Raw genomic sequence first — 14397 nt, 5'->3', positions numbered from 1 at the left:
TATGGGGCTTAAGTCCTGTGAACACAAAATTAATGATCACACCCACCCCCAATGTTGCGACTAAGACCTATTGGTACTTGTGTATTATCACGGCGCCCAAGATTTTGATCGCAGGGCATCTGATCGCATCGCATGCGATGCGATCAGATGTGATTTTTAATTGTATGACATGCAATTTTTAATTGTACAAGCACCCTGATGGTTGCTTACTATGTTAAATGCACCCCCATTGTCAACACCACCCTGAAGCGTGGCGAGCGCAGCGAGGCCGCGAGGGGTGGCGGTACGCGTCCTCCGACCTTTTCATACCCCCCACTATCCACGTCGGCGTGGAGTTGATTTTAGCTAGTGTGGCGAGCCGCCGAACCCCGCGAGGGGACACAGATTACTTGACATGTATTCCACGTCCCCCCGCGGGACAACATATGTACCGTCATATTTTCTTAGGCGCAACATTGATGCTACACGGAAGTTGAGATGCTCATCCAGGGCAGTGATTTAGGACGCAATGAAGTATGAGAATTGTTACACAGCTATAAATTCTTGGTTCTGGGAACAAATCTTTTCTGTTATTTAGGGAAATATATTAGTGTGGTTATTAAAATGATCAAATAATAAAAAAATATTTCACAGGTAGGGGCAGGTCCTCCTATGTTCCTATATTTTAGTGGAGTTGTATTCAAGTTTTGTAGCTTTTGGGGTATTGAATGTGTGCCGATAATACCAACAGTTGGAAATATTGGCACTTTTCAACAAGAACGGGTCGAATTTACATTTAACCTATTCAATCTATCCGTCAGCCTGTGGATCGCCAAAAACTGACACAGGTTTGGCGGGCATTTTTCAGCAATGGAAATTTACATTTTAAAAAGTTAGATCGGCATGGGCGACAATGCGGACATTTCCGGTGTGCTGATGTTTCCAACTGTCGGAAATATCAGCACACATAGTCGTAAGGAAACGTGACTAGGAGACACCGAGACTGTGCTGAGTAATTTGAGATCACCTTTGTATGTATGCTACTGTATAATGAGCAGGACAGAATTTGTTTTTGGAGATGCATTTTCTGCAGAAAGACCCCTGATGGTAGAAGGTACTGCCGTGACCTGGTGTGCCAAGAAGGGGCTGTATGATGAGACTGCAGCAGAGATAGGAGTCCGCGCCTGTATCTGCTGATGTTAGCACATTACATAATACTTGTTTCCGTATGCCGTAGAACCTGGAGTCACTTATTTGCAGCAAGCTGGTGCACTATCTTTATATAGTGAATATTTTGTAAGGTAACATTACATAATACAGTTATTCTCTTAAAAAGCAAAACTTTAACGAGGGGCAAAAACAAATTGGTGCACATAATGATGAGTCTGGTGAAATGATGTGCGTTCCGTGCCATGCTTTCAGTGCACATTAGGTAAGCCATGGCGAGATGTGCGCCTGGTTGCTAGGCTAGTGTTAATAAGTAGTTTCAGTACTTGTGAATGTGATTATATGTAATGTGGCAATTTATAATGAGCACAGTGTGATACATTTATACAGTCTCCTAGCAACCAGTAAGCAGCATTTTTCAATACTGCACAGTGATCGTCCAGCTCCATGCTGGACAGAACTATGACCTATTTGTAGTAACTGAAATATGCTATGCTTATACAGTCTTTATTACTTCTCGTGTGCCTAGATTTCTGTGGATCTTCTTGGGAAACGGTCATCTGTCAGACCAGACTTAGGTCTACAGTCATTAGGTCGACCCCGGAAGGTCGACTGGCCCCCAAGGTCGACATGACTTAAGGTCAACAGTCATTAGGTCGACATGAGTTTTTCGCTGTTTTTTGAGCCGACATGTGCCGACAGACGGTATTTCATGCCCTACCATCCACTAGGGCGTGGTGGGAGAATAAAATAGTGTGCCCGAAGCATAGCGAGCGAAGCGAGGGGCTGCTGTTCAACTCCAACTGCGTCCATGTCGACATTCGGGTAAAAAAACAGTGAAAAACTCATGCCGACCTAATGACTGTCAACCTTGGCCCATGTCGACCTTTAACCCTGTCGACCTTGGGGCCAGTCGACCTAATGACTGTAGACCTAAGTCTGGTCTGACAGATGTACCGATTCCATCTTCTTATACTACTTTTTCTTAATACTGACTTAAAGACTTTTCTTGATAAATGTTTCTCACCTTTTTGTTATGTATAAAGATACAGAATTATGTGAAATGGTTAACAGGAAGTCTAAAGTACAAGTTGATCTATAGTAACCCTTTGATTGCCAAGTAATATTGTCACTATGTGTGACAATTGCCAAGCAAACCTTTTTATTCATCATAATGACCTGTAATGGTTACCTTTATGTAACAAATCTAATCTTCTTTTTTACATTTTTTATTTGAATTTATATAACAAATGTGACTGATGCAGGATAGTTGGCACTCAAAGGGTTAATCCATTTACATGTATTCACACACCTCTATGTAACAGTTACGGGCACACTGGCAAAGCATTCATTGTGTGTAACCCAGGTCTGCAACTGGGGGTTAGGGTGGTTGCATGTTGGATGTGATACCCATTAGGGTGGCCAATCCCGGGATCAGCGGTATCCCGAGATTTGGCTGCAAAAACACCGGGATTTCAGGTTTGGACTGAGCACTCACTCAGACACTGCCCGACTGTTCCTAATGCTCGGTTTGCGGCTCTGTGCAGCGTGAAGGTCAGAGGTGACAGGTGCACAGGCCGAACAATCACTCCGCCCGAAGCATGGCATCAACTCACCCTGGCCCGGCTCCCAGACGCCCCGTCTGACTCAAAGCCACCCACACAGCTCCCGGCTGCTCCCACCCGCACTCGGCCATGAAGGCAAATATGCGGGGTGGGGGGGTCATTTTTTTATTTTTATTATTATAACTATTAAAGCCAATCCCACGATTGAGCATTTTTTAATCTCGACTCAGGGATTGAGAAAATGCCCCGGGATTGGCTTCCCTAATACCCATACATACATGCATGCATGCATGCAGAGGGGTGGTAGACTGAGCGGTGCCAAAATACTGCCTTGCCCCGGGTGATCTTAAGGCCCATACACACTGGGGACTTGTTTACTTGTTTTAGCTGCTTTCAGCTCAAAAGCCTCCCAGTGTGTACGGGGCAGCGATGAGAGGTGAGCGTTGATAATGAGCCCGGCCGCTCACCTGCTGATATTACCAGCAGATGAGCGGTGGGTGGACAGCTTTCCATAACTTCCCGCTACGTCCACCCCCTGGGAAAATCGCTAAAATAGGCAAAAATTGCTTGGTGTGTATGCATCCATTTTCCCCATCATCGCTGTCCATACACGCTGGGCAAAATCGCCCAGTGTGTATGGACCTTTAGGTTCCCAAACAGCTAGGGTTCAGGTTGGCATAGGAATAATTGGAGCAATCACCAGCTGTGAGTAGACGGAGCCTGGCACACATTGCAGCAACGAGGAGCTTGGCTGCACCTATAGGATAGTGCATGTTTCCTGTGCTAGCTCCTCGGCACCTAGTGTGAGGAGAAACTAGTGACTCTTTCACCTCTCTGCCTCTGCCATGACTCTCTCTTTATGTAAGCCTCCTTATATGTTGCCTTCAGAGAATCCTTATGTGGCTTATTGCTGGCTAATGGGTTCTTGCAGATGGGAGGTATAGGAGACAGATTGCTGCCATTTGCTTACAGGATGCTGCAACGGCTCAAGTGGAAAAAAATTTTAATGGAAGAGTAAGATGGAAAAAGAAAGTGTATTACAAAACGTATCCATCATGTGTAATAAACTTGTTACCCTCTCAGCACCACCTCCTGTAATTGTTCCAGCAACTGTCCCCATGTCACTTCATATGATGGGAGGTTGAGCACTAGGGAGATGTAGGAACATTCAGGTGAAATGCTTCCTCATAGCCACCAGGTGGTGCTGTGTGCTGCTGTTGTTGAGCCTCCTTTTTCTGCTGCAGCGTTCCTATCCACAGGTTATTGTTGAATTACTGCAAAGCAAATGGATTATGGGTTTCACAAATTGCCTTTTTCATAAACTTCCACAATATTGAAAAACTTTTGTGTGTGTGCAGGAACAAAAAAAGGTGAATGTTACATGAATGACCTGATAATTAACTGACGTGTGCAATTGTTACAATGTATTTAAACTTTGTAATATATGTATGTATGTGGCTATAAAGCAAAGAGGGGGTGTTCCATAGTAGTGCAAAGTTGTGGTAAAAAACCCCCACTAAAACAGTGAATGAATCGTTGGATAGTGCTCGTACCAAAGTAAAAATTGTGTGGGCTGATTATCAGGTGGTCTTTGTTATATGTACTCCACCAAGCATACTCCCATTCCCCATATCTAGGATCTGCCAGGTAACCGTGCTGTCGGCCATGTAAAAAAAAAAAACGCACCGTGTCGGACCTTGACAGTCACCTGTGTGCCAATGGAGTCCTGAGAAGTAATGGGGGTCTCTTTATAGTGTCAGAAATACTGCCCGCACAATTTGGGGTTCCTTGGAAAAGGGGAGCTGCGGCCCATGTGAGACTGGATTCTGGCGCTATATAAGAATTTAAACTGACATTCTATATAAAAGTCAAATTCTGTGTGGCATAAGTATATTTATACTGTAGTAAGCAAAGATTTCTTGAAGCTAGCACACTGTCTATATTCTTGTTATTTATTATATGTTGGCTTTTCCCAGTGGCTTTTCCCTGGTGTATTTTATATTTAATTCCATTTGCATTGTTACTGTGGAGCCTCCCTGTTTACAGTATTTGTTTCGGCTGTATTTTGTTGAGAATATCTCTGCTTGTAATGACACAGGAACAGCCTACATAGAGCAGACCATGATAACGGATTCCAGTTGTCAGGTCCCCCCCCCGTATTTTATGTAGCGTATGACCTTGTGACTTGAAGTTTCTTTACGGGAAGGAAATTATTATTGGGAATTACCACCGTTACCACATCCTGTCACTATAGAGGCCTTTATAACGAAGAAATGTAACATTCAGTCATGTCCCATTTCACAATTCCAGTTTCTCATCAGTATTATTGGTACACCAACTTCCAAGGTTATAAGATGCGTGGGTAATTCTGTCACTGATGGGATATTTAGGAAGTCAGGATAGTGGAACGCATCTTCTACTTTCATGGCGGAATTGTAATCTCCCCCAGAAACCTCCATTCTACAGTTGTTGTTCAAGTGATCTTGTTGGTTCTGGGGTGCAAGGTTCCCAGGTTCTTACCATGAGTCGCTGTCTCTCGCATTGCTTATGCCAATAGGACTGGTTTTGTTATTTCTCAGCTGTAACTTGACGGATCAAAATGGAAAAATGCGGGTTATTTCTGGGAGGTTCCATTACAAAATGATGGTGTTTTCTTGAAAATCGGTTCAGTAGTTTTGTGACCGTTCGGAATAAACCAACAGACACAATGTTCTTATAATACTAGTATAGATCTAGATTGGTGTATGTGTTTTCCATTAACATGAGTGCATTAAGGGGCCCATACACCTGTAATCAGTTGCTGCTACTTCCCATTCTGCTACTCTCTCAGGGCATCGGGAAATTCCAGTATGTTGTAAAACCTGGATTTGTCACTTCTGAGCCAAACATTTTGGGAATTGCCGTCTGGGGTTTTTAACATGTAGAACATCTGTGTTTGCCATTCCGCATATCAGATTGGCAAAGGGGAATTACCGGGTAGCTGTATGTCCCGCATTACACTTAGTAATTGTTCCCGTGCTCTCATTACACAGATCGCGGATATGTCCACAGAGGCTGTGAAAAAGCTGTTCAGGCAGGATAAGCTTGGCCTTGCCTCTCTGGCCGCCGTGAAGGTCATCTCCGGACTGGTGAAGGGACGAAATTATGACGTCCGTCCACAGGTAAATTAGCTCAGGGATGTGTCTCCTTATCGGCCGTTCTGTGCTGCACACATGCTCGTATCCATCTTTGAATCTCTGTCTTAAACAGCAAAACGTCTGTTTATTTAAAGCCACATTTAATCAAAAGGATGTGTTGTACTAATGTGCCCCCAGCACCCTCCTTTACCCTTCCTGAATTTTATTGGAGCTGTGCATCAGTTGCTCCATGGGCACCAGCTGGCATGTGTGGGCAGCTTAGTGAAATATTTCCCAAGATTGTCCGGTAGCATAAAAGATCATTTTCTATAATTTCTGTGCTGATCATATTTCTGTCCTCCAACAAGCGTCCTCCATATGTAGTGGATTCTGCATTGTCTGCTCTGTGTGAAGTGATTTCCGCAGAAGCTGTAATTGGCGGCTGTCTGCCTCCACCACTTGCTACCAGTTATGTCTATTGTTACGTCTGTGCCAAACCTCTATGCTGGATCTGAGCTTGTTGTGAGCAAGGGACTGACTATGTTGCTCAGTGCGTGCTGGATGTGTGACCAGGTCAGTGTATGTTCCACTTTGCGGTGCTACATGATTCATCTCGTTTCCAGGTGCTGAATATCTTGCTCTCTCTGAGAATTAAGGAAGTAGACGTGAAGAAAGACGTAGATGACATTGCTCCGAAGCAGAAGCTGATGTCCTACAAAGACAAGAGGAAGAATCTATCCAGGATGCAGCGAAAGGTAACGGCTGTGTCGCTAGGGCGGAGCGAGACTCTGTCTGTTGCTTACAATATGGTCTCAGTCAGTCCTAAGGACTTCAGCTGGCAATACACTAGAACGATCTCAGGCCTGAAAGTATGAGCCAACATCAGTAAGTGCCAATACCAGCAACGGTATTCAACAGCATGGCCTTCACTGGTTATGTCTTCCATGCATGCAGGGCCAACAGAGGGCATAGCTGACATGTTGCAACACACAAGTCAGCGACATAGCGGATGCCCCATGTGTTGGTCTGATCCGCCGGATTGGACAACATATCGTACCTTGAACTTGAGCCTAAACTGATTACTTTCAAATTGTACTCTGTTAAGATTAAATAGCTCTGCTGCTTCCAGTGCCCCTTGTGGCCGAACGTGGAATATTCTTTACCAAGGAATGCAGCAGTGGAGTGTAGCCATAACATACTGTATGGGGATTTGTTTATTACTTCTGCTCTCCACACTCATGGTCGCTCATTGTTCTCACAGTGGAAGAAAGCTGAAGAGAAATTGGAGAGAGAACTCCTAGAAGCTGATGCATCAGAAAGCAAAGAAAAGAAGTTAAAACTGGTAAGTCTATAACTCCTCCATTTACTTATTTTATATAACTATACATATACAGCAGTATGCAGCATGTAATGTGTATATATTGTCTATACGGACATTAACAGTACTTCTTAGTCTGTATTAACCAGTTATGTCCTTCACCCCCAATTGGCGCTTACTCCTGATTCCTTGCCATGCATTAATGGGCTACCTGAAGTCACTGCTGGCTAGGAAAGCGTTAATCTGGAAGCAGCATGATGAAGGCCGCTCCTCCTCACAATACTGACGGTTTTTCTCTCTTTTCCCACAGCATATGGAAACTCTGAACATTGTTTTTTTAACCTACTTCAGAATACTAAAGCGAGCGCAGAAATCTGTTCTCCTTCCTGCTGTCCTAGAAGGCCTGGCGAAGTGAGTGTGTTTGTTTTGTGTGGGGGCCAGAGGGAGGGAGGCAAGGGGTGCAATAGGTAGAGATGTTCCCAGGCTGAGAGTCCCTAATCTCTGATACAGGTTCTTTGTTTACTTGTTGTGTAAACAGCTTTGTTTTCTTTCTGTGTTTGGATTATTGTTGTTGTGCAAACAGACAATAGAGGCCAATTGCTATTGTTGCTGCTCTATTTTAGCCTTATTGCTCGTTTAAGCCGCATTTACATACCGCCCCAGCATTGGGGTCGCATCACTGCACCTCTGTACAAGGCAATGTAGGGGCTAGCCAATACAGAATGTACAATGTGTTTTGAGGTGCATTCTAAGCAGTGGGGTTGTTTTACAATTTGTATCCCTATTGCACACTGAATGAGAAATATTATTTATATGTATATTTCTCATTCAGTGTGCAATAGGGATACAAACTGTTTTTTTTTCCTAACCAGATTTACCCCTCCCTGTTGGCACCTGAATGACAGACCTCTGATTGAGCAGCTTGCCAATAAAAGTGTTGTTTTACAATTTGTTCCCTTTAATTGTTTCTTTAAAAAATAGACCGCTGCAAACAGTGTATTAGTAAGACATTGTTTGCCCATTTGTATGTTAGCAACATAAATAGCTTCGTTACAGTAGGGGTTAGTTTGTAATTGGTTTCATGTGCAGCACATATGACATCGCTTATAAGTGTCAAAGTTTGTGTGAGCTTTTTGTAAAATGTAGCTGTCTGCCATGTCCTGTATAGATCACCTTTACATCTACACAATAAACCAGTCCAAACTGTAAAACTACACATCCCAGCATGCCTTGCCATAGTTTTAGCATTCCCTAATGGCAAAACTGTGTCAAGGCATGATGGGACTTGTAGTTTTACAACAGCTGGAGGGCCACAGTTTGGACATGCCTGCAATAAACCATCATGGAATTAGGGGGGAAGGGGGGAACCCTTATACACTACTAGCCGGAGACCTGTTGCATCATTTGTTGTGTTTGATTTATATGTAGACATGCACTTTGTGTGTGGCTGATTTATATGTAGACATGCACTTTGTGTGTGGCTGATTTCTATGTAGACGTGCACTTTGTGTGTGGCTGATTTATATGTAGACATGCACTTTGTGTGTGGCTGATTTATATGTAGACATGCACTTTGTGTGTGGCTGATTTATATGTAGACATGCACTTTGTGTGTGGCTGATAAGAGCCGTCTGACCCGCGTGGGCTACCAGTGACTACTGGCTGACATTCAGTCACTGTAGCATTCTCCTCTGCATCTGTTTCAGTTAAATATATTTTCATACCATCACTAGGGGCCATAATATGTATCAAGCCTCAAATAGTGAAAAATGGAGAGTGATAAACAAGCATCCAATCAGCCCCTGTCATGTTATAGTTTGGGTTTGCAAAAATGACAGTAAGGAGCTGGTTTATCACCCTCTATTTATCACTTTTGAAGTTGGCCCTAGATCTGCCTTTATAAGCTGGTAATAATGGTGTTCTATGAATAAAGGCATAGTAATGGCTTGTTCCCTGTGTTCTCAGGTTTGCTCACCTTATCAACGTGGAGTTTTTCGATGACCTACTTATTGTACTTCATAAACTCATTGATTCTGGTGTAAGTATCAGCGCAGCTATAAACGTGGCCTCACTCTGTTTAGGGTTAGCATATGAAGAGTTTTCTGATTTCAGTAGATTCCTACATTGATTGCAATAAAGCCTGCAGTGATGTCAGCCAGTCCTGCTTCTTAGTTTTAAAACAAAAAGGACACTTGGCAGCATTAGGTACAGTTATGTAAAGCTGGATAGACACTGAGATTCTGTCTAATCTTTCTGATTGGCATAAACATCTGCTAATGTATGGGAGCAAATGACAATTGGCCATTTGCTCCCAAACCAACAAAGGTAGTATTCAATGGTGGGTGTGAGCGGTGACAGCGCGCAGGGGTGCCTGAGTGCTGTCACATCTCGCCTGGTCAGTATTCAACTTACGCACACACACACACACACACACACACCCCCCCCCTTGCATACGCCGAATCCCCCTCACTCTTTTTGGAGCGAGGGGGAATCTGCGTATGCGACTGCAAAAGCAGCGAGACCCACGGCTAAATACAGAAGGCTCCCTGCATTAGCCGCGGGTCTCTTCACTAGAATTCATGGTATGGGGGTATAACATTGATTCCCAAACTTCTTTACATCATGGCACCCTGGAGTATCCCTGTTTTTGTCACACCAACACTTTAACTAACAATTGTTAAATTAAGCATATTATGATGAGCTGTCATCTTTCGGGTCAGTCATGTGCTGGTGGACAGGGTTGGGCTTCCGCATTGTCCCTATTTTATGATTGGCAGCCATAAGCATGGGTTTTACCGATTTTACATTTACCATAAATAAATTGACTTGGTTCTTGACCTCCAACCCAGGACACCCCTGTAATTGTATTGGAGAGATTGCAGCCTATTTGTGTCCTCATGAACCTAGAATTGAATTGTTCGTTAGAAGCCCACAAGATGTCTGCCCCACCGCTATGTGCGTATTGCCTTCTCATTACCGCCTGTCCCTATACTGAGCAATAGAAGAAGCTTATCGGACATTATAGGGAGATGTATTATTTTAATGAGATGTCATCACAAACTTTCTAATAAAAGCCACTTTATTATGGTATTCATTAACACGCTGAAGTCCATTCAGTTGTGGGTCCTCTTCTATAGCCGTCGCAATGCTTTAGGAGCGTCTGGGGATAGAAGCACACGGCCGTGTATTTGCTGAAGGGTATGACAGCACAGATTCTCCCTCTGCAGTTATACAATAATAATTATAACTTGTTTGTCCTGCAATGCGGCGTTAATTTATATTGCGCTAATTTCTCCAATGTAAATATGCTGCTTTGCTTTTGTATTGCATAATGTTTTATTGCTCCGTTCAGTTTATTACCCGAGATATATTATATTTTATGTTTACATTTATGAATATTTGTTTGATTTTTGGCCCTAGCATGAGATGCAGATTGCTGATGTGATTAATCACCCATCGGAATGAATGGAGCCAAGCTTTGCCTGCCTGTTTTATGGCCCCTGCTAGATGAGAATAGCCGTTTGATGATGTCTCTTACTCATTCCTATTGCATGGACTGTTCTCATTCATTCCAAGCCTGGCAATATCTCCAGTTCTTTAGATATTATTGAAATATTTCCTATGCATTGAATAAGGGGTTACAATTCAGAAAATAAGCTGTATTTCAATGGGGATTCTTAAGCTTACTGTAAAATATTACCTGGGAGGGGCCCGTGTTTGGTATTACCTGGGAGGGGCCCGTGTTTGGTGTTACCTGGGAGGGGCCCGTGTTTGGTGTTACCTGGGAGGGGCCCGTATTTTGGTGTTACCTGGGAGGGGCCCGTATTTTGGTGTTACCTGGGAGGGGCCCGTGTTTTGGTGTTACCTGGGAGGGGCCCGTGTTTTGGTGTTACCTGGGAGGGGCCCGTGTTTTGGTGTTACCTGGGAGGGGCCCGTGTTTTGGTGTTACCTGGGAGGAGCCCGTGTATTGGTGTTACCTGGGAGGGGCCCGTGTATTGGTGTTACCTGGGAGGGGCCCGTGTATTGGTGTTACCTGGGAGGGGCCCGTGTATTGGTGTTACCTGGGAGGGGCCCGTGTATTGGTGTTTACCTGGGAGGGGCCCGTGTATTGGTGTTTACCTGGGAGGGGCCCGTGTATTGGTGTTTACCTGGGAGGGGCCCGTGTATTGGTGTTTACCTGGGAGGGGCCCGTGTTTTGGTGTTACCTGGGAGGGGCCCGTGTTTTGGTGTTACCTGGGAGGGGCCCGTGTTTTGGTGTTACCTGGGAGGAGCCCGTGTATTGGTGTTACCTGGGAGGGGCCCGTGTATTGGTGTTACCTGGGAGGGGCCCGTGTATTGGTGTTACCTGGGAGGGGCCCGTGTATTGGTGTTACCTGGGAGGGGCCCGTGTATTGGTGTTTACCTGGGAGGGGCCCGTGTATTGGTGTTTACCTGGGAGGGGCCCGTGTATTGGTGTTTACCTGGGAGGGGCCCGTGTATTGGTGTTTACCTGGGAGGGGCCCGTGTATTGGTGTTTACCTGGGAGGGGCCCGTGTATTGGTGTTTACCTGGGAGGGGCCCGTGTATTGGTGTTTACCTGGGAGGGGCCCGTGTATTGGTGTTTACCTGGGAGGGGCCCGTGTATTGGTGTTTACCTGGGAGGGGCCCGTGTATTGGTGTTTACCTGGGAGGGGCCCGTGTATTGGTGTTTACCTGGGAGGGGCCCGTGTATTGGTGTTTACCTGGGAGGGGCCCGTGTATTGGTGTTACCTGGGAGGGGCCCGTGTATTGGTGTTACCTGGGAGGGGTCCGTGTTTTGGTGTCACCTGGGAGGGGTCTGTGTATTGGTGTCACCTGGGAGGGGTCCGTGTTTTGGTGTATCAGTGTGGTCATTATTACGGAATGGTTATTGGCCTAGGCAGCATATAGTTGGCTGTTCCGCTAGTAGGGATGAGCATTTCTCCTGCACCTTGTAGCCACTGACAGGTGGGCAGGAATAGCTGCAACACACATCACACTTTCCAACAGTAATAAGTAAAAACCAGAGATGTATTTAATCATGTTTTAGTAGCCCCCACAACTACCCCCCCCCCCCCCCCCCCAGCAAAAAAAATAATACATCTGACTTTGCACAGAATGCTCCCGCTAAACCCCCAAAGCCTCACGTGTGCCCACTCATGTAAAATGTCACCGGGTCCTGCAGGGATCAGGTGCGCCATGCAGAAAATGAAGACTTTGTATCTGATGGAACAGATTTCCGCTGCCTGTTGTGTAGCCGGGGAGACCAGCGTGCTGACATTGTATTAACCTGCTGGATGGCAGTGAGGAGATGTCTGATTAGACTCTAAAGGCTGAGCTGTGTTTAAGATTGTTAAATTGATTTTATAAATTGAGGACAGAACATGAATAAATCATTGCCGTGACGGGGTCAGGGTGGACTTTGGTAAATGCCAAAGTGCTCAGAAATAGCAAATCTGTGTTCACAATTTCAGCACAACCTGAAGGAGTTTTACAACCCTGCCAACAATGTAATGCTGAGCACATCCTAAGATGCGTACAGTTCAGCATGCCCCTCTGTATCATAATGAATTGTCTGTGCCTTTCCTGCAGGATCTCAGCTACAGAGAGAGTCTGCACTGTGTTCAGACAGCGTTCAATATACTTTCTGGGCAAGGTAAGATGACAATAGTGCAAGCCACACAATGACAGAACTGTATGTCGTGCTTCTTACAGCTGAAGTGTCTCCCATGGGAACGGTTATACTGACGTTCTTCTCCCCCTTAGCCTGGAACCCTGGGTAAAATTGTCTGTACAGTATTTGCAAATTTAGCAACCCCCGCAGGCAAGGAGCCCGCCGGCAGCCTCCCAGTGTGGGCAGGGAGACCGGCCGTGCCCCCAGCGAGGGCATGGAGACCACCGGCACGCCCCCCAGCCCGGGCTTAAAGCTTGCAGCTAGTTTAGGACATAGAAGTACCTTTCCTGGAATCTCTGGTTGCAATGATGAATTACAAATGTATGTGTATCTGGAACTTTACTGGTTGATGGACCAATTATTGAAGCTGGAGAGCCACGGTTGTTGTTGCTGGTATTAGGCCCACAGGATAGTCATGGTATCTCTCATGTTATAGAGCTGTCTCTTACTATTAGGCAGGTCTTATTCACTATGCACTCATCAGCTAATCCTATAGCCTAGTCTGCAAGGGCTGCACGCCCGGCACAGTCATTCTCCTCTCACAGGACTATGCAGCAGGCACATGTCTGGGGTTAGGAGAATCACTTGGGAATGGGAGAGAAATGCGACCACCTGATTGGCTGGCCCTGTCATCTACTTGTATTTTCTATAAATCCTTCATCAAACACATTATATCATTGTTACTGAACCCGAGTTATAAAAATAGGGCTTTTTTTCCTAATATAATGTCCCCAAAATGGTGTATGTACAGAGTAATGGGATTGCAGCTAGTTACCCAGTACAGAGCTCCTAATCCCCGCACATAGGCCCAGCCATAGTCTCCGGCAGTAGGACGCCATGAGGTGCCTGCAGGCATTGGCCCGTTACAGTAGTATACCTCCCGTGGGCATCCGGTCCATAGGTCAACAGTCACTAGATCAACCACTGATGGTCGACAGGCAATAGGTTGACACATGAAAAAGGTCAAAACGGGCAAAGGGTTGACATGCCATTAGTCAACACATGAAAACGGTTGACACCTTTTAAAATCTGCCACCTGACAAAAGCAGCATTGGGAGGCTGTAGCTCCCCCATAAAGGAATAATGGGCTCAGTGGGGACTTGGCAAGTGATCAGCGCAGACCATCCAGACACAAGACTCGTATTTTCCCTTCAAATTCACTTGGCTATACCCGGGAACTAAAATAACCCATTTTCCAATATTTTTTACAGGTGACGTCCTCAATATTGACCCTTTGAAATTCTATACTCACCTGTATAAGACACTGTATGGACTCCATGCAGGTACAGTAACCGTAATGCGTTGTGTGGGCTCCCCTGGGCCTGCTTAGTATTGTTTGTTGATGGTAAGGAGTTCTTATAAAACTGAACCCTGATTTTCCTTGTAGTCATCCTGCATGTTTTCATGATGACCTAATTGCATGCATGCCAGGTGGTAAGAGGACTGGGAACGGGCACAGAAACTGCAATTGCACTGTAGGCTGCCCTGCTATTGATCACTATAGACTCGTGGCATCCTCTAGTACCAGACTTTACCACCGCACCCCTAGGCCAGAAGTTTGGGTACTTGTGTATTTTGGCG

The 14397-nt window shown here is 45.3% G+C and overlaps 1 protein-coding gene across 2 annotated transcripts in view; it reads left to right on the top strand.

The window, feature by feature from the left end:
* NOC3L (NOC3 like DNA replication regulator) overlaps positions 1-14397 on the top strand; it is a 61199-nt gene that overhangs the window by 32610 nt on the left and 14192 nt on the right. For both annotated transcript variants that reach the window (XM_083149012.1, XM_083149010.1), the window contains exons 10-16: positions 5744-5872; positions 6451-6582; positions 7089-7169; positions 7456-7556; positions 9111-9183; positions 12735-12798; positions 14028-14099. In XM_083149012.1, the coding sequence (XP_083005138.1) occupies positions 5744-5872; positions 6451-6582; positions 7089-7169; positions 7456-7556; positions 9111-9183; positions 12735-12798; positions 14028-14099 (652 nt within the window). The remainder of the gene's footprint in view (positions 1-5743; positions 5873-6450; positions 6583-7088; positions 7170-7455; positions 7557-9110; positions 9184-12734; positions 12799-14027; positions 14100-14397) is intronic.

The sequence above is a fragment of the Crinia signifera genome, chromosome 6, assembly GCF_055691185.1.
Source record: "Crinia signifera chromosome 6, ASM5569118v1, whole genome shotgun sequence".
Classification (NCBI taxonomy): domain Eukaryota; kingdom Metazoa; phylum Chordata; class Amphibia; order Anura; family Myobatrachidae; genus Crinia; species Crinia signifera.
This window is presented reverse-complemented; position numbering and strand designations above follow the sequence as displayed.